The 23,007-nt window shown below is 43.6% G+C and overlaps 1 protein-coding gene across 1 annotated transcript in view; it reads right to left on the bottom strand.

Annotated features, from left to right (window-relative positions):
• Positions 1-23,007, bottom strand: part of UNC80 (unc-80 homolog, NALCN channel complex subunit) — a 91,211-nt gene that overhangs the window by 61,103 nt on the left and 7,101 nt on the right. Inside the window, exons 4-21 of the mRNA XM_050987536.1 lie at positions 22,454-22,752; positions 19,961-20,084; positions 18,866-18,939; positions 18,226-18,368; positions 14,449-14,710; positions 13,455-13,589; positions 12,611-12,833; positions 11,481-11,621; positions 10,875-11,143; positions 9,895-10,251; positions 8,991-9,137; positions 7,302-7,449; positions 5,767-5,915; positions 5,460-5,626; positions 4,686-4,787; positions 4,236-4,444; positions 3,675-3,781; positions 3,109-3,208 (exon numbers count right to left, since the gene is read on the bottom strand). Coding sequence (XP_050843493.1) covers positions 3,109-3,208; positions 3,675-3,781; positions 4,236-4,444; positions 4,686-4,787; positions 5,460-5,626; positions 5,767-5,915; positions 7,302-7,449; positions 8,991-9,137; positions 9,895-10,251; positions 10,875-11,143; positions 11,481-11,621; positions 12,611-12,833; positions 13,455-13,589; positions 14,449-14,710; positions 18,226-18,368; positions 18,866-18,939; positions 19,961-20,084; positions 22,454-22,752 — 3,156 coding nt within the window. The remainder of the gene's footprint in view (positions 1-3,108; positions 3,209-3,674; positions 3,782-4,235; positions 4,445-4,685; positions 4,788-5,459; positions 5,627-5,766; positions 5,916-7,301; positions 7,450-8,990; positions 9,138-9,894; positions 10,252-10,874; positions 11,144-11,480; positions 11,622-12,610; positions 12,834-13,454; positions 13,590-14,448; positions 14,711-18,225; positions 18,369-18,865; positions 18,940-19,960; positions 20,085-22,453; positions 22,753-23,007) is intronic.

Below are 23,007 nucleotides of genomic sequence, written 5' to 3'. Positions count from 1 at the left end.
CAGGACTTTTTGTCTATTTCAGGAAAGAAGAGTGGCTGAAACTCAAAGTCCTAGAATTCCTTGGAAAGCATTTATGAGCCACAAAAAAAGTCACAACAGAAAATGACAATGTAGATCTTCACTTTTCCCTTGAAGACAGAGGTATATCAAATTTCAAGAGACCTCTCTACAAATTCCTTGCCTATTTTTTTCTCCAGTGAGGCTGTACCTAGTTACCAGCAAACAAAAAGTTCCTATGTTGGGAAAATATTCCACTGCAATGGACCAGACAAAGTGGAAAGAACAAGTGGAACGCTTACACATGCAGGCAGTTACAAACATCCTTCCAAGTCCTCCTGGTTCATTCTAGCTTTTATATCTTATCTGAGCCTTCCTGCCATAACTGTCACAACTCTAACTCATTTGAGGTACAAACAAATGTTCCCTGTTCAGGGCCCTGTTAAGCCTGTGCCTGTATGAGGTGAGGAACAGAAATTTGCCTCAGGCATGTCCCTAACCCACAGGATAAAGAGCTGGCAGAGCTTTTGTCCCTCTGAGCTCAGGGCATCTCTTGCATTTTGTTGAAGCTTTACAAGACCATTCTTCAGAGGCAGCTGGGGGCTGTCTCTTGCCATGCTCACCCTGGAGCAGCCTTGCTGTGACCAGGGCACCCTCTCTGACCTAACTCATGTGACTCAGGCCTGCATGAGACCTTGCCCAAAGAGCAGAGACCATTTCCTGGCACACACAAGCTCCTGCTTCACAGCTGCTCCCTCTGTGACCATGAGCTCATCCTTCAGAGCAAGCTGGAGCTGCTGAGCCCTGAACAGCCTGACAAGTTCTGTGGTCACTCACAGCATCTTCAGCAAGTGCCCAAAGGAACTTTATGGGTCTCACATAAAAGCACTGCAACTCTGTACATGTCTATGTGCTCTCAGTATAGGTAAAAAGAGGAATAGGTAAAGTAAATATTTATTTACTTTAAAAATAAATATTTTTAAACATGAATGTGTAAATATATATGTGTAGGTATATGTATACATATGCACACATACAGATACACACACATATGTATGCTTACATACATCTATAACACAGAATTTCCAGTGGCCTGCTTGATAAATCATGATGAAGGTTACAGTTCATAAAGGATGTCACAAATTGTTCTACTTTTTATAATTTTTAATGTGATTTATTTCTCCTTTATCCGTTACCTCTTAAATTTGGTCTACTATTAAAAAACCCAAAAACACAGGAGGAAACACCACATGGAAAAAACAAGAGCAAAGTAATAGCATAACACCACGAATGACAAAAATGAGAAGGCAGAGAGAGGTTCCAGTATAATGCTTATGATCAGATCTTGAGGGATTTACCAGCCCACCCATCTGCCATTAAAAGGCTTTTATTCTCTCCTCGTTAAGCACAGAAAAATTGATCTGTAGGGAAGACAGGGAAGCACTGGAAGTTTGAAGGCTTGGTGCACTGCTGCTGCAGAAATCTACTGGGTTATGAACTGTCCCACCATGAACAGACCTCACACTGATTTCACTGTGCACATGCAAGCACAGTGGCACACAGAAGGAAGATATAACTATTTTTGCTAAAGCTATGTGGCAATCATCGAGTATCAGAGACCCTTGGAGGTACAGTGATACAGCTTCCTTAACTGTCACACTTTGCCTCATAAACTTTCATTACTCTTGTATTAGCAAGATTAAAAAAATTAATTTCCTACAGCAAAATATGAAGGCCATCTCACAGGCACACTGCAGACACAGCCTTGGCAGTCTGTGAAGTTCTCACTGCCCCTCAGCCATTTCTAACCAGTTTTAAAATACAGTGGAAGTATTTCACACCCACTTCAGCACAAAAGAGTGGATGAAGAAAGGAATTGCTTCCATTGCTGGGGAATGCTACCAGACCAGAACAAGGTGCTGAACTGATGCATTCTCACAATACTTTTCATCTAGGAGCTCACTGAAAGGCACCACCATCATCCAGTGGCAGATAATGACCAGTTTACAGTGACAAGATATGCTTATATTTTGCAATTATCACTTGCCTTAAAAATGCCTTAAATGCATTACACTGCAGGCCTGGGACAGGTGATGGAAAAATCCACACAATGCAATGTTGAAGTATGTCAGAAGAAAACCAAACATAATGCCAGAAAATGTAGCATATTATAAAACTCCAGAAATCATGCTAAAAAAATAAAATTGACTCCTTTTTGTGTGTTTTTGGGAATCCAGTTGTGTTGCCTTAGAAAAAAGTAATAGAACTTCAAGATACAAGGTTATCCCCCTGACAAGAAGGATGTGCTTTGGCTGACAACATGAGCATGTCAATGACTGCACGATATCTTAAAACAGATTATACCATCACCTTGCATTATTCATAAAAGCACTTTTCAGACATTGCTGACTTTGAAAATACATAACAATTAAATACACTTCTGTGGAACAGAAAAGGAGTGTTTTTATTCTTATGTTGTGTGCTAAGGAAAAGGGACAGCATCCCTAACGAATGGTATGCAGAGACTAGACATGCAAACACAGAAGAAAAGAGATAATTACAACAAGGTTTGTGTAGGGTTTTCCATTTCTGTGCTGATATTTGCTAAAACTGTCAAATAGTTACAAATTGAAAAAACAAAACTAAACAAAAAAACGGATGGAATTGTCATATTGGACAACAGAAGATTTACACACCTAATTTTGAACTGAATAAGTGCTTTGAAGCAAGTCTTAATTTTTCAAGTGCTTTGACCAAATTTGATTTGATTTTAAAAGCCCAAATGTTGTATTGCATAATTTATTTGGATAATCTGATTTTTTTTTTAAGAAAAAAAAATTTACCACAGCTTTTTTTCTAAATCAAAACAAAAGCAAGAAGGAAGGGAAAGAAAACAGTTACAAAGACTAAAAAATTGGAGAAGGCTACGATGGAGACAAAAACCATGGAGAAAGCAGGAAAAAAGGGAAAGGGGTAAAATACAGAAAGAAATATAGTTTAAAAAATGATAAAAAAGAAAGCAAAAAGGAGACGAGAACCCTGATTTCTAACCATCTTTTTCTTCTGTGTGATGGAGCTTGGATGGGTGTCTTCGGCAGGTGCGCCATTTACCAAGACGCTTGAAGAAATTCTCCTCTTCGTCTCGCCCGTTGTCCAGGCCTCCTCCTGGCCCTCCTCCTTCTGACAGCTTCACTGCGCTGGTAAACTTCACCTGTGCAGGGCAAGAGGGGCTGGTCAGCCTGGGGAACTTGGTTAGACACTGACTGGTTGGACACAAACATCTGCAGAGGGGCTGTGAGGGTCACCAGGGTAACACAGCTGGGTCTGGGCACAGATTTACACACTTCATCTTTTAAGCTTTCTGCTTTAAGGATTGGTCTTTCTTGAGAGGCTGTGGAAGGACAAAGAAGGAAGGAGAAGTGTGACCAAAAATTAAAGCTTAAGTGTGTTGACAGAGCCTGCATTTTCCTCTCAGCGCAGCACAGCAGACTAGGTAAGTTCAACCTAGTCTTAACCTTGAGGTACAGCATCAAATTCCCATGGCTCTACTCTGGAGACTTCTCTGACAGTCTTGTTAGCTGCAAAGTCCATATTGTATAAAAATGTTCCCATGTGCAGCTAAAACCAGCCAGATCCTGCCTTTTTAAGCTCTCTGTAATCCAACCTGACACATTTACCTTGGAGCTCTGCCTGATGAAGGAGAGACGGTCAACAGAGCTGATATCCAGGAGATCTTCCACTCCATCAGCCAGGCCAGAGAGGGAGGAGCGCTTCAGCCAGTTCCCTGTCACAGAATGAGCCACTCAGTACAAATGGAATTCTTCCTAGAATAATCTATTTCTCCACAGTGGCCACACTAAGGACATGTATTAACTGCCATGCAAGGCCAGGTCCTGGGAATTGTAATGGATATATTCTGTCAAACAAATGTGAATTTGGAATATTTCTCTCCCACAGACAAGAACAGTGCCTGTGAGATTACAGAATTAGCCTGCTACTTTGTGGGGGGAAAGTTTCACTCATCTTTTTTGACAAAAATATCCCCTGCTATTTTTGGCAAATTGCTTTGCCTCAGCTCCACATCTGCAAAATGGAGCGAGCAGCAAATCACAGCTTCTTTTGGGAGAGCATACAGACAATAAGGAGCTGTGCTGCAGGATTTCTTAGGACAGCTGTGTCTAGCTGTGTCTCTCTGCACATGCAATGTGTATATAGAATAGAAAGAGACATACATTTACCTATGGGAAGTTTGAGTTTCTTCCGGAGGGAGATCCGTCGGGAGCGAGAGCGGGAGCGCCTGTCCGTGGTGGTTCCAGAGTGAGCCGTGGTGCACTCGGACGTGTCCTGCTCAGATTGACTGCTGGTGTCACTCGCTGCACTCTGTGACTTAAACATCTTCCTCCAGAAGTCCTTGCGCCCCAGGTTGGCCCCTTGGATTTGCTCATCACTGGAACAGAAGGATGCAAAGCATGAACTGCATTTCAGTGAGGTTTGAATGCTCAGGGAAACGAGACCTCCTTTCTACAGTACCCTCCTAACCTCTCTCTTGCTTGAGGTTGTTTCAGTTTGAATTCCAAATACACCAGCTCCTGTGGAGACACTCAACAGTTTGCTGTCCTGCCCCTTTGCACCAACCCCAGGAGGAAGCTGCTGGCACAAACACACTGAACAACTCAATCTTTACTTACTGCTCTGGAGTCTGCATTGGGCGGCTGGAGACGTAACTCCGGCACTCATCGGGGGCAGCTGAAGCCTGCCCCTTGTCAATGATGACACTTCCTGCCTCAGACCTGCACAGACAGGAGAAATCATCAGCCAAAGGAAATGCACGGCCCATCTCATGGCCATCACATAGAACCGCACGTGGAATCCTGCAAAGTGGCTTTAGGGAGGTACCCTCTCCTCAGCAACTCACATTTTATGCCCAAAAAAAGGCATCAGCTCTGAGCAGCAAAGCCAAGGTTTTCAGGACTTTTTCAACTCTTAATCCTTCTTCCCCACATTTTAATAAGACAAATTCCTCAAAGCACCAGAGGAAATTTCTTTCTGATAAAGAAGCATGTCAGTATTAGATTTCTTCTGGGACTTGTTTTCATGCCAGGGTTTGCCTGTCAGAAAACCAGGTACACATCCCAAAGGATGTGATGCATATTAAAAAGTACTGAGTGCTTTGGGAGTGACACTATGCTTCTTAATTCTCTTAACCTCTTCTTAATCCAGTGTTTCCTGTTCTCTCATGCCTCTTATATGAGAGTGTCAATGATTTTCTCTGCAAATTTGTTGCAGTCTCAGATCATTAAATTTTAAAGGAGGCTGCTAACACAGCAAAAGTCTGTACATCAAGAACTGACATGCTATAAATATAAAACAATCCCTTGGGACTTCCTATATTTTTGTTTGGCACAGATAGCCACAGAGTCATATGCAAGTCAGTCATTTACCTTCTCCCTCCTGACACCCACCTTTTGCTCCCAGAAGGTTTTGGCTCTTGCTCTGCTTCCTCTGTCTTTTTTCCTGGTATTAACTTTTCAGCACTGTCCAAGAGGGCACTGAGTGCCACTCTCCTAAAGACATTCCCATGAGCCTCCTTGATAAACTGCACCAGCTGTCGGATATCACAGTACAAGCCCTGGGCAGCAAGACAGCATGAAAAAAAAAAAAAAATACAAACAAATTCAGTCTGCAGTGTCCCCAGATTCTGAGATGCAGCTTCACTAGTGCCCAGCACAGGGAGAGAATCACTTTGTTAACTTGGTACCAAGGGCTTACCAGGTTTTCTGGGCTGTGGAGCTCGTGTGTAGTGGATGCACAGCGAGTGATCAATGACTTGAACATGGCACTCACAATAATTCCTTCCACACTCTGGGCTGTAGACTTGTTGTCCACTGTGGTGAAGTTATTCCCAAATCCAGCCTTATCTGTAAAATTCAAATGTAAGCAAGCCATCTTGTTGGGAACAGTTTAAAAGAGAGGGCTTAAAGACACATGTAAAAGGATTATGATTATGATATATGAGACAAGTTCCCACCTAATTTCCTATGCTCAATTCTCTCAGTCCCACCCCACAAAAAATATAGCAGAAACAAAGGGTAAAATGAAAGATAAATAGGGAAGTATTTCCCAGAAATAGCTGTTTGATTGAAAAAATCAGGACAATTCCAGCTTTGTTCCATCGGCAACTCTCATTTAGAGAAGTGCAGAATAAGACTTCAAATTGGAATAACTCCAGTTTTTCCAGTTACCACTCTAAGGGATAAGGGGTGTTTGATTAGCAGCAAAGTGACAACACCCATGAAACAAAAATCTTCTGAACTATAGGAGTGCATTTCTTGGAAGGTGCACAAGATTTCAGGAAGACCAAGATTTCACAAGATTTCACACCAAGATTTCAGAAAGACTCAAAAAAGAATTACACATTTACATGAATTACAAAAAACATCCCAGTTTCCTGAGATGAGAGAAGAGACTCTCAAGAGCTGCATGAGCTGTCATGTTTCAAAGAATAAGCCAGTCAATAATTGATGAATACTTAGGAAGTGTCATATGGGAATCTTCCTCATGAAAGCTGGCTATAAAAATGTTCTTTGATGCTTTCCCTGAAATTCCTGGCATCAAAGACAGGCTAATAAATTAGTCAGACTCCTGAGTGTTTCAGAGGAGCTATTCCTACTCTGTAAACAGCCACTCTTAAATGTTGTTTCCTGCAGTGACCAAGCATGAATGTTTGATTGCTGTAATACAGAACATAATTTTCCTAACTTAAAAAAATCCCCAAACCCCCTATGAACACACATGCACATGCATTTGTAACTGCAGGCATATGCATCTGTGTGTCCATATTCTCATTCATTCCAGCAGTTCTTGCTGCTTACTGTGCTGCCTTCTAAGCTCTGAGGGTTTTAAAGCTCAATTAAACCTCCATTCAGAATAACCTGTGTATTAAACTGGCTATTCCACCTGGTGCCTTGTCAGGTCATGAAGCAGAAAACTTCCCAGGCATGGGCACAGTGAAATAATGATTTCATTAAACAATGAAAATCTCTTCTGGGAAGAGCCATGAACAAGAGGTAGGATGGATCAAAGGGAGCCCTTCAATTTCAGGTGCACTGTGTGCTACAAGATCTCAAGGCAAGGTCACTGGGTGGTCAGATCCAAAGAGGTCCAACTTCCTTGGACCTAAGGATTCAGTTTACATATTCTGAGAACAGCAAATCACATTTTGTGGTTCGTGAAGGACAAGAATGTGGCTTCTTTCTGATGGCACAGTCTAAGACACACGTGTGACTGATGCCAGGAGTACTTACTGTCAGTGACTGGCTCCATGCAGAACCCCAGTAAAGCATGCAGGAAATCCACCACGTTATTGAGAGAATCCTTGTTCACGTAATCTCTCACGGTCTGCCGGAATTGCATCTTGTCCAGTTTGTACAGCTTGGTGAGGCAGTTCTGGGCCTGCAACAGTGCCCATCAAATCATATCACATCAAAGTACATGCTCAAGTTTTGCTAGCAAGAGCAAGGTCATTTTGCACTTAGCTGTCTCTGAATGGTCCCATAACAGGACTGGTTCACCTCTGGAGGCACCAAGATATTCAGCACCAAGGACAGTGCACCAGTATGGGTGCCACTGTTCGAGGTGGTGACAAAGCCACTACCAGCTGTTTCTCATGTCCTCTCTTCCTGTGCCCACCCCCAAAGTGAAATCTCACTGGATGTAAATGAACTGGGAATGCACCACCTCTGTCAAGGTGCCTTGGTGGAACAGGCTCTTAGCCTCAGGCATCTGATTTTCACCCTCCAGCTCAGACCCAACATACTGAATGCCCCTATACCCAATTTACATCATATGACTCTAACTTTTTACTTAAAAGCTATTCATTGTCAACTTCTTATCACAAAACTACCCATCCTACTGGGACCCCGTGAAGCCTGGAGTTAAAAGAATCTAAAACATCATCTCTACAGGAAACATGAACTTTCCTGTTATCTACAATAGGGTGCTTAACTTTCCAGTAAACTCAGACATGATTGTCCACGCAGTCAACACAAACGCTGCATGCAAAGCAGTTTGGCCAGACAAACACACAGAAAATGCAGCAGACTTACACACGTAGGAAAATATTTCCCTCAATTCAATGGGCCTGATAGGAACCTTGGTTCCAAGAGATGTATTCATTTATACTTAATGTTATGCACAGGTCTAAATTCTTTGCTGGCTCAGCTCCAAAGGAAAAATCTAACTGACATGGTGATGAATATGGTACCTGTGGCTCTCTGTGCAGAGCCTTTCTACTGCTACCTCTGGGACTCCCTCACCCCATCTGGTCCAATTGTGTTCACTCCTGCAGTACCTGGAAATCCAGCTAACACAAGAACACTGCAAGGACACAGAGATGCCAATCCTCTCTGAGAAATGAACCTCAGAGCCCAGAACCTAATTATTGCTCTGTTGGCACAGCTCAAGCTAACCAAAGCCATGGAGGAGAATCTGGTTCACACACATCCCATGGGATTAGTAAACTCTCATAGTCATGAAAAATGCTCCCTTCTGCAAGCACACAAGGTGAGGAGGAGGCACGCACTGAGAAGGCCTTTGAAAGGCTCCCATTTAACAGGGAGTTGGACTGATCTCAAGGAGACAAACTTCTGGATTAAATCTGATGTCTGGGCTGCATTCTGGGCACTTTCCAATGTCTTAACTGGGGCAGAACCAAAAATGTTAGGAATCAACAGTGATGACCCACCATATCCTTCAAAAGGGCAGGAGTGAGTCTTTTACCTCCTTGCAGAACCACAGAACAAGTACAGTGCAAACACAGTGCACTCCAACCATCAGGAGCTGATGGAGCAGCCCAGCAGCAATCAGTCATAATCACCATTAGCAAAATGCAAAATGCAGCACATTTACTATCAATACAGGGAAAGCTACAGAGGGGGCAGGCAGCCATCTCAGCAGTACAGGGGGGACACTTTAATGAGCTTTAATTCTCTTACATTCTCCCGAAATACCTGGAGTCTCAGGCGGTCTCCAGAGAGCCCTCGGTGTCCTTCTCCACAACCATAGGCACAGCCCAAGGACTTCACAATTTTAATCAGCATTGTGAGTGCCAGCCTATGGGTGCTGATAGATGGGCCTTCATCCTGAGGGTCACAGAGGGAAGGATGGTGGGTAACACTGGCACAACCACTGGCATTTTGTCAGCAGTTTATTTTTGACAAACTGCTTTCCATTTCTCATCTCAGACACTCCATTGCTGAGTTGTTATTCTTCAAGTGTTTACTCCAATTATTTTTCAAGTTTAGAAACCAACCCCCTCCTTTTCAGCTCCCATCACAAAGTTATGCTATAAAAGTGAAGTCCCTGCATGCTGCTATGCATACCATTCAGAACTTACTTCAAAAAATTAATCCTGAAAAACAGAGTTGGCTTGGCTGAGTAGAAAACCAACCATCTTTTTAAAATGTCTTAGATACTATGCTCCTATAAATTGCAGCTTCAGAGGTCAGCAATATAGCATCTCTTGTCCAATTCTCATAGCAATACTGAAAAATTTAAGACTTCTAGTAATCAAATAAAAAAGAAACTGTGCTCACACACTGGGTTCCGTTTTTCCTTTACAAGCTATGAATAATAAACCTGAAAAGAACCATTGTCATTGAGGGTTGCAAACACTTTGTCAAGATATTGAAAATGTCTGTGCCAGGCTCACAAACTCCATTTTTGGCAGCTGCTTCTCTGCAGTAGTTACAGTGCTTGAATTGTTAATCATGTTTCCTCAGCAGAACCCCAGGTGAGCACCAGAGCAAAACAGGAGGGCAGCTGCATACACACACAAAGTCAATCTTAGCAGACATTAAAGTACATTTGGAATTGTATAAAGAGAGAAGCAAGACAAACCTTTTCTTGTTTTTTGTCATTCTTCTCATAGGGCCCTCCTCCTCCTCCTCCACCACCTCCATCACCTCCACCACCTCCTCCACCACCTCCTTCTTCTTCTCCATCTCCAGCTCCACTAATTGGAGGCGGCCCAAACCCACAGGCTGAACCACAAGCAGCCCCTTTAAGCTGGAAGGATCCTTCACTTGGTCTCTTTTCAGGGGCCTCGTTTTCTTTGTTCTCACTCTTCCTGCGAACTTTCTCCACACAGGGCACCACCCCCAGCTGCAGTAAGCATTCCACAATGTTCAGTGCCACGTCACAAATCCGAGAACTGATGTCGTGGTTCAGAACCAAGTAGACAGCCTTCAGCACCACCTGAGGGATTCAAACATCATGTTGAAAGCCAGAATTATTTCCTCTCCCAGCAATATTTAGAAATTCTAGATTCCAGAGACTCATTACAGCTGGCACAGTACAAACTCTGAACAAATAATACACAACCCTAAATACCAAAAAGCCTACAACCTAGATGTCAGACAACAAACCACAGGCTGGGCACAGTCAGGCTGAAAAGGAAACCACGAGATGACATCTGTGAGCCTGAGAACACTGCTTCAGTGCACCAAGAGCTGGCAAATCATTGAGGGGAAAGCAGAAAAAGTGAGGTTTAAGGTGCTAGAAGAAAGGTGCTACTCAGTCTTACACTATTTTGTAGGGAATTTGGTGCATGCCCCAGGAACACAGCCATTATGTAATACCACTCAGGATCTGAGGTGTGCATTCCACATGCACATGCGCTCCTTGCAAGGAGTAACAGGAGTTGCAGTTTCTCAGAGGAGACTTTTAGGATATGCACAAATGTATCTGACTGACCTTTATATACTGCTGAGAGAAGCCATATAAAGAGGTGGAGGAAAAGCCCATCAAACCCCTGATCTCAATGGAACAGCTATATTGACAGAAGAGGGACCTGGCTTTCCTCGCTCCTTGCCAATTACCGAGAGATCCAGCATGCCATTCTTGTGGACAAAGCTGTTGGTTCCATCAATGTGATCCGTATCCTCCAAGCAGCTGTAATTGATGCAGGAGTCTGTCAGGCTCCGTGGGAGGTTGGCACATGCCAGTGGCTCATGGGGCATCTCGGGGATGGGCACCTGGTTGCAAAGCTTCCTCATGTGCTCGCTGAAGAAGTCGGCGTAGCCCACGTTGAACGAGGCCAGGGTGGTGTTGAAGGTGGCCACAGTGATGGTGGAGATCTGGGACCGCACTGCAGGGAGGAAAACCTGTAAATAAATTTCTATCTCTATGGCTACACAATAGAAGATAGCAATACCAAGTTTCTGTTCACATTTTTGTTGTGATAAGGCAAGAAAACCTCAAACATGCCTTCTCCCTGCTGATGGCCACCAATTGTTTTAACAACTGCTCCAGATAAACATGAACTGTTTGAAACCTTCTTCTTCATAGTAAATAAAACCTCTCAAGATATGGAAACAAAAAAGGAAAAATCAATTAATCACACACATGAAGAAACAGTAACCCTTCCTTCTACTTTTTGGGGTTGATATTTCAGTGAAACACCTGTCCTGATGTGTTAAATTTACCTTCTTTGACTGTGTTGTCTCCGTGGCTGTTGGAGGGGTCTGGCAGTTCAGAGACCAGCGTGTGATGGGAGTGCGAGTGCCGGGCACTCAGCCCCTCCATCTCCGTCGCTGTGTCAGAGCTTCCCCTCCTGGTAAACTTCCCTACAGAGACAACAAGAAATGGGGATTTTTTTAGCTGCATGAGAGGTGGTTGGAGACAGCTGCTGAGGTGAAAAATTAAAGGATTGGAGTCTGTAAAAATCTAGGTTTTTCATCATGCTGTGAAAGCAAACCAAACATTATGGTGGGATCCCTCATGTGAGTTCATTGACATAGAGACAAAATGGTCCAAACTCTCTGCAAGGCTCTTGCCCTCAGCACATACTGATTTAGCTGACACCTGCATTCTTAACCACCAGCACCTTCAAGAAAATAGGACTGGTCAGCACTCCACCCTTTGGGGCACACTATAGGAATTTAGTTTCTTCTCTTTCCCCCAAAAATAAGTATACTATTTTAGAGAAGTGCTAAGACAAACTAAATTCTTCAAGAATACAAAAAAAAAAATACTGTTTAGTGAACTTAGGAATTTGAAGTAACAAATTTTTAGGTTCAAACCCTGTACCTCTGGAATATCAAGACAGTGTAAGCCTCACTGAGAAAATATCCTATTTATATTCTATCCAATATGCACTCCAGGAAAACTGTGAATAGAAATTTTTTGGCATACTAATGACATTGTTAATGATACTAATGGCACTGCTGCTAATAATTGCCATAACTGTAATAATTGTCATCATAATGATACTGCTGCCTCTCCAAAGATTTTTTTTTAAAGAAGGGAATGCTAAAATTCTTTGGATCTATTTGAAGATGCAATTCTACCACACAGGAAAAATGGCATTCAATTGGAACAGAGATCACTACAGGCACCCACAGTAGCTATTATTCCAGTAAAGAAGTTTTCAGAGAAAAAGTGAAGCCTAAGTCCTTCAAGGTCTGCTGTGAGCAGTTACCAACAGATGTGCAATGCAAACAGAGCCAAGGACACAGGGTGACAAAAGGACTGGATGAAGAAACAGCCCCTGCTGCTCTCCGAACGCCCACGACAGGAGCGGCACGGGGCCAGGGGCAGAGCAGCGGTGCCTCACCTAAGATGGTGGTTGGCCACCCTCCCCTCTCCATGCCACGCCTGTCCTCTCCAATTCCAGAGAAGCTGCCGAAGGAGAAAGTGCTGCGAGTGGGGGAGACATCCAGGTGATCCTCGTGGAGCAGGAAGGGCACCCCCATCCGCCGCTGCCGCTTCTTGCCGGCGTGGTGGAACGGAATCGACCCCTTGCGCTCGCGCTCCCGGTCCTCTTTGCGGCTCTTGAACTGCAGCAGGAGCAGCAGACACAGGAGCAGTTAGGAAGCTTTGAGGTATGGAAAACAGTCACTTGAGGGGAAAAGGATAACACAGATATATTTCCCCAAGTATAACTTTGCAGTCTGAGCACTTTATCTTGGCCATTTCCCATGGTAGGAGCTAATTGCATGCTGGGATCCTGCGAGCATTTGAAGCATTTGAAGGCTGGGATGGATGCCCTCGGATAATTTTATGGCATTCTTTGACCTTGAGCATGGAATGGATGGTTGGAAACCCAGAGCTAAGACGAGGTAAAAACAGCAGGACTCACTGAATTAGCTGGAATTACAGTGAGCACAGGCACTTAAAATTCAGCAGTGTCTGAGCAGCCTCCTCTCATGCAGTTCCATCAGGACAATTGGTTGAATAAAGGCTTCAGTTTTACGTTCAGGGTGTGCATATAAAAACCAATATAATAACATACAGAACCAACTCCAGTGAAAAGGGATGATGATCTCACATATGGCATGAATATATGTTCCAAGCAGACCTCATGAATACATAGTCCAAGCAGACCTTCAGCAGCTACTTAGGAAGCCACTGAGGTGCTGAATCATAGGTAAATGAAAATGCAGTTTTCTTTCCCTCACCTTTTTGAAGATGTTCATTCCCAGGTCTGTGGAGAGGTCTGGAACTGCTGGTCTACGCAAGTTGGTCAGTGAAACCTTGGAAAATGCCTCTGTGCTTAGTGACTTTTCTTCCTCATTACATTTTATTGTAAGATCCTGCAGCTCCCAAAAGAAGACAAGCACAAGGAGAAATAGAGGATAACCAGCTTTGAAACAGGAGCTACTTCCTAGAACTGTCATAGGAGCACTGTAGAAGAAAAAAACCTCCAATTCATTGCACAGAAACATTCACACAATGTTGATTTGCCACAAAAATCTACTGCTCCTTGATGTGATTTGCAGGCAGATGTCTTTTACTTTATTCAGTTCTTGCCTGCCACTTTATATCTTTCCTGACAAATCACAGCATGCCAACGTTTTTGAGAAGTTATTGACCACCTTTGAGTCATTTCCACCTTTGAGTAGAAATGACTGAAAAACCAGGCTGTAAGGATAACCCTGGGTCAGAAAAGCTTGTGAAGGCTCAGCACACAACCCCTTGTGTTAACAGAAAGGACAAATTCCCAGCCTTTGGGAGGTGGTATTTCCTGCTCTGAACTAACAGAGAGCCTTGTTTGATGACACTTATGGAAGAATAGCAGTAAAGGTCTAACAGTCGGCTGGGATGAACTAGAACCCAGCTGCTTCTGTGTGTTGTATGGGTTTCAGTCCTCAAGGTTGTAAAAAAGAGGGGCATGAGTTGAAATTTTTGCTGCCTGGAAGACCATTTCACTTCCTCCATCACAGCTATTCTGCTTAAACTGGAACCCTGGAACAGGATTCTATTTTAAAGAAGTATGCCAAAAATACACTGGACTGACACAGAGGTCACCAAAAGCACTCAGACTCAGCCTGCAGGTAAGACTGATCTGGAAGTGAGCCAGTTCCAAAGCTGTGCCCATCACTACCTGTTCAGCAGCCTCTCCACAGCATCACCACGACAGCAGGTATTCCCTCACCGGCAGCAACCGCTCACCTGGGTTTTGTGGGTGTTCACCAGAGAGGGTGCAGCAGCCACCATGGAGCTGCTGCGAGGCCGTGGCAGAGGGGGAACCTCAGGCTCGGGGGGCTTCTCAGGTTTCTCCTGCAGCATGTGCCTCAGCCTCTGCAGGTAGTACATCAGTGACCACTGGGTGCCCTCCTCGGACCAGTGGGGCTGCAGCAGGCAGCGCAGCACAGCCACGTCGAAGTACGTGGCATAGCGAGACTTCTGGCACGGGGGAATCACCAAGGACACCCTGTCCCAAAGAGCAGAGAAGAAATGTGACTCCTCAGATTCCTTAGGCCTCCTTAGATACTCAGCTCTCTGCATAAAGTCCTTTGGGATTAAGGTGCCTAACTGAGGAAATAATTTTGAAGGCACCCAGCTGGATATTTGGCTTTCAGATTCCCAGAGGACTGCAGTAGATGCTGGCAGGTGTTTTCTTGGATAGGGGTGCTTTCTTAAACTGGGAGCTGAAGATAAGCCTCCAGTACCTGTGCTGAGTAATTTGTTCAGCAGGAAACAGACAACCCTCAAGCATCTGCTGTTCTGAGACTCACAATACATATTTAGGAATGGTTAAGGTTTGCACATACCAGGTATTACTTAAGAAAAAGCAGGCAAGGCAGCTAACCTTAGTTAACCTTTTTAGCTAATTAAATTGATTCCTATATAAATAAAGTGTTTTAGAGAAAAGCACCTTTTAAAACCCTCATTATAATTTTATTGCCCTATCAATTTCCCAGTGGATTTTAATATGGGATTTCCTAAGTATTGGAGAAATCAGTACACACAAAAGCAAGGCATCTGTAGTGAGCTTCATAAATGAGAATGTATAAAGTTCAGATTTCAAAGGCATATATGTCATTTATAGCCAATGTTTTTGCAATAAATTGTCCCAAATTTATTATTCCTGATCTTTCATACCACTTTTCTCGCAGCAGAGTACAACTGGCCTGATCTACCCTTAGGACAGTCACTAGCTGTCAGGAGACAATCTGTCAGAAAGAAGCAAGTGAAAGGGAGTCACAGGAATGAAAACCACATGGTAAGAGAAGGTGTGAAACCCTGGAGGTGGTGAAGGAACTCTGGAATTTTTTTCTTTTATTTTTTTTTGTCTGCCTAATACACATTTTGAAAATCTTCACTCTCTATTTGAAACACATCTCTGTGACCTGCTTATTTCTGGGATTATGGCATTCTGTAAAAATTAGGAGTGCTTTCATGTCCTATATTCTCAGGCATTTGAGAATCATCACAAGAACATCAAGTTGGTGTTTTGGCTTTTGGTTAAAAGCCATTTTTATTATCAGCACTGCAAAACAGCATGCAAACAGCATGGACAGGTCATGCCCATCTCCCCCACACTCTGAACAGATGGGTCCAAGGCCATGGTCCAGGAAAGCCTTAGGGAACAGCAGCAACACTGACCCCTGGGATCTCTGAGTGCTGAAGTGCTGTGCTGGATCTCTGCCCTGTGCCCCCAAGGCAGGCATGGAACTGGCAAAGGAGAAAGGTGTGCATGGAACACTGACACCAGCTGGAGTCACATGAACCCTGCTCCATCTTACATGCCTGGAAATGGAGCAGGTGTCAAGGCTGGGCTTGGATCAACACATGGATCCAGAGCTCAAACTTGCAGAAGATGTTTCACTGCCAGCCCCACAAGCCAATGCTGGAGGCACTTGGAAACTGCAGACCAGCCTGTGTCAGCATATGCCACACTACACAACATGCACACAAAGTTTCTTCCCTAGTGCTGTTTTCCAGGTAAAAAGGCTGCAAGTTTGACAACTTTGAAATGAGCTGTCACAAAAACCTGAAAAACTGAATTAGGAAAGAAAACAAAGTGAAATGGGAATATGCTGTAACATTTCCCCCATAAACCTGATGTGAAGGTCAAAGTTTAGGCTGTGCCACATAGATCTAGCCTGCAAAACCCCAGAAGTATACCCAAAGTATCCCAGCAAAGGAAATAAACCCTGTCATCCCAGTAGCAATTGTGAAAGGTGATGCATTGCTCCCTGGTCTCTGCAGGACCCTGAGCAGTGTATGGGGCTAAATAAACAGATTTTCATGCTCCCCCTTCTGTGGCACAGGCAAACCTGAGGCATGACAGGCTGGAGCAAGGCATGTTCTCCTTATAAAATATTTGTAACTTCCTGCAAAGTCTATTTCCCAAGCAGCCCGTTCAGGATAGCAGCTGGATAAAGGGCTGTGGTTTATTTGCTTCAGGATTAAACTGAATCATCTCTGTATAGAGAATTACACTGAGAGGAGGAGTGACACTCAGCTAGGATCAGAACAAGCCATTTTTTTGGACAGTTTCTGAAGAACCAGGAATTAAACTCTGTAGTTCATTTAGAGGAAAATCTAGTGCTTGTATAATCAGCTGGTGGTTGCCTGTGGCTGCAGGGAAAGTGGAAATGCAGCCTTCCTTCAACCCCTGGCCAAGGACAAAGGAACACTTTGGCTGTTGGTAAGCAGAGTAAACAACATTTGTTCCACAGTTATCTGTTGCTTGGCAACCAAAGCTCCCTGTACAGTTCTAACTCATCAATGAGTTCTGCAAATGAGGGAGCATAATGATGCTCTCTTCAAAGCCTGTCTGAAGCTTCATCCCCATGGCAACCACCAGAACCTGCTTGATAAATTGATCACCTGATTCTGTCTTCTTAAAAGGCTGCTTATTTTTTACAGCTGTGCACTCTCTGAGCAGTAGTGTTCACACACAGAAAGGCAGCTCTGTCCCCACCTTCAGTTTTACTGGCTCACATTAATACAAATTAAATACAGATCCAGAACTGACAACAGGCTTGATAAAAACATCCCAAGGGATTTTGTATCTCATTCCTGGTAGGATGAGAGCCTTAAGGAATAGGTTTTTCCTTTGCATCAGTGAAAGGATGCCCTGAGCTCCCATTGGAGAGATCAGAGCTGTTCTTAGCTGATATTCTGAAAAATCACTCCCTCCTTTATTTCTGTCATTGGAATGAAGCCATTTCTTAAAACTGCAGTGTTTTGGATATGACATTTCTCAAAAGAGCTAAGGAACAGGACCAGAGTTTTCAGGTGTTCAAGTGACACTCCTAAATCCATAGAGACTTAAAATTACAGCCCTCCCTCTGCAAAATCTCTGAAAATACTCATCTTGATTTACTTCATGGAACTACTGAGTGTCCAGCACTACTGAAAATCTACTTCTACATTTCTGTGCCCAAGTCTAGATGAATTTATTAGTGCCAAGCTGGAAACCAGAGGCTGAGCACTGCAGGACAAGCTGGAGGCATGTTTGCACAGCTGTGCTCCTTTGCTAGTCTGCTCCTTTGGGCCAGGAAAGCCAAGCATGCAGCAGGATGCAAAGGAGGCATAATGTAGACAATGGAGAGAGGCTTGCAGAAATTCTTTGCTAGGGGAAAAGAAAACCTGTCCAGAAGGAAGCCAGATAATTTACCAGTTACCTGAAGGTGAAACTAGCCTAGAAGGGGTGAACCTGAGGGTTATTTTTTGAGTCTTTAATTCCAACATTCTAGAAGAGACTAAAGAAACTGTCCCAACAGGCCAGCTAGAGGTTTGTCTGAAGAGAGCAGCACTGAATAACAAGTGCTGCCATCTTTTTCATCACCCAGAGCTGAGATTTGTTGAATCAAGAATTTGATACCAACATCCAGCACCCTCAGCATGTCCAGACAAAACTGCATGCAAGATGGACGTGTGTGAACTCCACCACTGAATCACACGAGCCCAAGTTTCTCCTGAAGGTTTCTGTACCTGGGATGTGCAGAACTTCTCTCCTGGGAGGTTTGGGAGGACACACTTCCCTCCAAGGAATTTCCAGGGTGACATGCTGAACCAGACGCCTTTGGAGGTACAGGAGGATCTGGCTGTGTTGTCTCACAGACCACCTGCAGTCCCTTCAGAGAGTTGCAAAAAAGAAAATAGGCACATAAACATATTATAGGTATATAAACATATTTATGTCTCCCATGTTAGTTTTAGAGCTGCAATTTGAGCTTAGACATGACAGTTGCACCATAAAACCATGGGAAAACTGATCAAGCCTGGGGCTTCTCAACACAAGGCATTGTACAGGCAAAGGGCATATGGTACATTGGACAGCTCTCCTGCCCAGGAGAATGAGTTGGGATAGGGACCTTAAAATCCAGCTCCAACCCTCCTGCCACACACAAGAACAGGCTTCCATCCTATCAGACAGGATAAGGCCAAGGAGATCCAGACAGATACACCCCACACCTTTTGGCTCTACTGCAAACAAGGCTGGGAGCCTTAGCTGTAAATAACTCTAGAGATGAAATACTTTAGGGTGGTGACTGCAAGTTCTCTTTCAGTATTTATTCCCCTCTCCTTCAGCACCTTATTCAAGCTTGTCAAACCTTAGCACAGAATTTACCTCAGTGCGTGCACTGTCCAGATTAGGGGATTCACAAGTCACACTCTGATTGTTGGTGGGAGAACTTCTCTTGGCTGAGGAAAGAAGTCAAAGCAGGACATTTCAGGAAATGCCTCCTGCATTATGAAGTATCATAATAAAAGGATAAACCAGAAAACAAAACCAGCATCTATCTGCTGCAAACTTCCTAGGCACTAGTCACAGCCATAAAAAGAAAATAGGACTGTGTTAGTTTTTCAATTCTTGCTATTGTGCTGTCTACAACAGTCTACTGAAAAATCTTTATTTCTTGAAAATTAAATTTGAATACGAATTTCATCTTAAAACCATTCACCATCAATTGTGTTTTCCTGTGTAGAGTACTGCCTTTTATTTTGGAGTTCTTAATCACTTAATCACTGTGGTGAAAACTACAGTTCTATGCCTTTGAGAACCAGAAGTAATGCTACAGCAATATACCCCACTCATAGGCAATTCCCCACCTTACAGAAATTATAAAAAGTTATTGTCTAAAGTATATCAGCAAAAATGGGGGTTTTTTAGGACTAGGCCAGACAAAAAAACTTGGAAGCCAAAGCCTTGGAAGCCTAAGCACCCAACTCCAATCTCACTATGGCTGAAGCACAAAGGAAAAGCAATCCCTTCCAGGATCCAAAAGTGAATTTTCATCCTAGGCCTTCTTTGGACTCTCTTGAAACTCCGTTTTCCAATTCCATAACATGCTGGGAAGCAAATTTTAGATAGCAGAAGAACCACCTGTGTGCTCTTCACTGTTCATTTTTATTCAGTGAAGTTTGGGAAAGATTTCCTCACTCATGTCAGGCTGCAGGGAGATGCTGCCTTAACCCTTCTTAGCAACTAAGGAAGATAAGGCTAACAGAAATGATAACTACTGAAAAGTTACAAATTTCCTATTTGTGATGGTTCTCCCATCTCCTATTTGATTATTATGCAAATGTCAGTTGACCCTGAGGTTTGAGCAGCTCCTGCAGGATCAACACTTTCCTTCAGGTACAGAATGCAAGGGCAGCACCAGGCAAACAAAGGCAAAGGTTTGCCAGACCTCAGGAGCTCCACCACAGCAAAGTCACAGACCTGTAACGATGTTCCTGATGGGTTTTACAAGAGCATTGAAGGCAGAAACTTCAGGCTGCCTGTGCTCCCACATTGGCTGCCAAATGACAAGGCCACTAGCCAAGCGGAACGTCAGGTCGGACTCCTAAAGAGAAAAACAAAACGTTGTTTCCAGTCTGCAAAGCCTGTCATTTCTTACAAGAAATAAGGGATTCCATGAGCAGTTTTCCAGTCAGTGCATGCTAACTCAAGGGCTACTGACAGTTTTCAGCAGTCTATACATGTCAACTATGGCTAGTAAAAAAATCACGGGGAAATTTCAGTCCAAAAATACACAAAGGCTTTTTTCAAGTGAAATTTCTATTTTAGTCAATGAACCCTGTTTTTTCCTGGACATTAAACTGTAATAGAAAAGACCATTCTTGTCACAAAGTATCCCTTTTTATTATACATAACCACTTTATTCAGTATTCAAGCTCAACTTTAGGATTACACTCTAAGACTTGAACTTCTTCCCCAAAAGAATAATAAATATTTAAGCATTACTTAGAAATTGAGGAAACATGTAACAGATTACTATGAAGTAGTGGTGCACATTACTGTGTTACCATTAGCATTGTTAGTACCTGAACTCTGTCAATAAATAGAGACACTGGTATTCCTTCCACCTGTGCTATCACTGTTTTAGATAGGCCAGCAGCTGAAATCCTATAAATTAGTACAGAAGTCAGTCTTGGCAGGATCAAGGGGCAGCCATGCACTCACCTGACCTCATGTCATGGGGCAAACCAACATGGTAACAGCAGTTTTGGTGGTACAATTTCAGGTGCACAGCACTCTCCTACTGAGACAGCCCCAGATGCCTTGGCAGATGCAGACAGAGCTGCAGGAATGGCAGGAACCCACTGCTTGTAGCTCTCCAGCCCTTCTATTCCCTGCCCTCTGTTAGGGCTCTCTCATCATAATCAGCTCACAAGCTTGGTTTTCATTGCTGTTTCTACTAATAGTAACTTGCAAAGCTTTCAGAGCTGCTAGCAGTGACACTGCATTTTCCCTTGGCACTGCCAGCTTGTGGTGACGTGCCAACACTTCTACCTACAGCTGTGCAGCTCAGGAACTACATGCAGCCCCCAAAGCCTGATTTAAAAACATTTTGCTGAAGACAAAAATCTTCCTAGAAGGCAGGACATCAATAGTTGAGGTGTGTTTGAACGTGTGTCATCTTCCCTGAGCCCATGCATCACTCTGGCTATCAGGCAGTGCTCTTCCCCTGAGACTTAGAAGACACCAAGAGGACACTGCTCACTTAGTGAACCACTTACATGCCTCATTTACCTCCTTTCCTGCACTTCATTTTGATGACAGAAATGTGCATGTTTTAATTGGCTTTTCAGTGTTAATCAGCACAGTATGCCAGACATCTCAGAGATTTTCAAGGTAAACTTGAGGTACTGTTATTAACCCCATCTTGAAAACAACATGCCAGAAAGATTTATATAAAAAAATTGGAACCTCTAATTGCCAAGGTCTACCCCCAATTTCTTTCCATTTATTCAAACAGCAGCCTGCATTTTTGTGTGTAGTGCAGGGAAAATTTCAATATTTCTTCCTGTCCCATCCCTGTAGCCTACAGACAATTACTAAGCAAGTATGAAAAATCTGGGCTAAATAAATTAAACACTACTGCACAGGAACTCAGTAGCAGAGGTAGAGAAAGGATCTAATTCTCCAGTCTCACTTTTACCTGCCTTAATCAAAAGATTATCCTTTATCTCCTGTTCCTTCCTACTGTTTGCAGCACAGAAGGCAGGATTAGAACAGATAACCCCATCACTTCATAGTCCTTTTTTCAAGGACCTGTTCTTTTTCAAGGCCTAGCTGGGAGCATAAAGGCTAAATGACAGACTCCCAGAGCATGAAGAAAATGTCTTTTCATCACATCACTCTGCAAAGCTGATAAATTAAAACTAAGAGAGGAGCCCCAGTAGACAGGAGGCTGCATTCTGCTTCACACTTCAGAACAAAGGAATGCTCCATTGCCTTTGTCACTGCCATGCTCGTGACACTGTCCTGCTAATTAGCATCAGGATGATTAGTAATGACAACAACAAACCCCAGTGGCAGCCCCACGGTGGATCCCCTGAAAATCCAGCAAGGCTTTTCTGAGCAATGGTGGAGAATCACTGGAGCAAGTTAAAGCTCATCATCCTTTCTGCAGTTTTCAGGATCCTGGAGACTTCACAGGGGCCACAGATCTTTGCCATTCCCAAAGGCTAAGAATGGCTTACTTTGTGTAGTTTTGTCTTTGTGCCTGCCTGATGCTGTGGTCATTGTTCATGGCACTGGAAGAATTTCTTCCCAATGGCAGCAGTAGTCTGCCAGCTTGGTAAAATATTTCCAGCAGCACCCCAGTGTGCACTGTGAGCTGAATTAAATAACAACCACAAAGGCAGAATCATTCCTTCTCTGCTCAGAGCTGTCTCCACACAAGAACCCCATCAGTGTGCCACTTACCCTAATCCTGTGGACGAGGGGAGCAAAGAGGAACACAAACAGCTCCACTGTGGCCATGGAATTCTGAAACAACTTCCTCCTGTTGTTCTCCTCCTCATCAGTCACGGCGCTGGGCCGGGGATGTCCTGGTGATCCTTGGTTTTCAGCCTGGTGGATAAAGGCACTACTGCTCCCTCCCCAGCTGGAGCCTCTGTCTCCCCCAAATCTGTCATTGCTGCAGTCCTGAGGAGCCTCCAGCAGCATCCAGTGAAGAGTATGAAGCAGCTTTGTTTCAGCAACTCCAAGCTTATCCTGATGTCCTGTATGGAAAAATCCATCACATTATCTCACAGGGTTTCCATTAATGGTACTGTTCAGAGTTGCACTGGAGGCTGGACATCCAGCTACCAGATAAGTATTTGAAAATTAAAATTTCACAATGGAAAGCACCAGCATTCTGTCTCATTATATTTGAAACCTCCTAAATCAGAAGCCTCCCTTTATTTCCCAGCATTTGGAGTTCAGTCTCTGCAATGTCATGGACACAGAGTGGTCCCAAAGGAAACCAACTCAAC

Source organism: Serinus canaria (genome assembly GCF_022539315.1).
Source record: "Serinus canaria isolate serCan28SL12 chromosome 7 unlocalized genomic scaffold, serCan2020 HiC_scaffold_29, whole genome shotgun sequence".
In the NCBI taxonomy this organism is placed as follows: domain Eukaryota; kingdom Metazoa; phylum Chordata; class Aves; order Passeriformes; family Fringillidae; genus Serinus; species Serinus canaria.
Note: the sequence above shows the minus strand (reverse complement) of the source record. Positions and strands in the feature narration are given on the sequence as shown.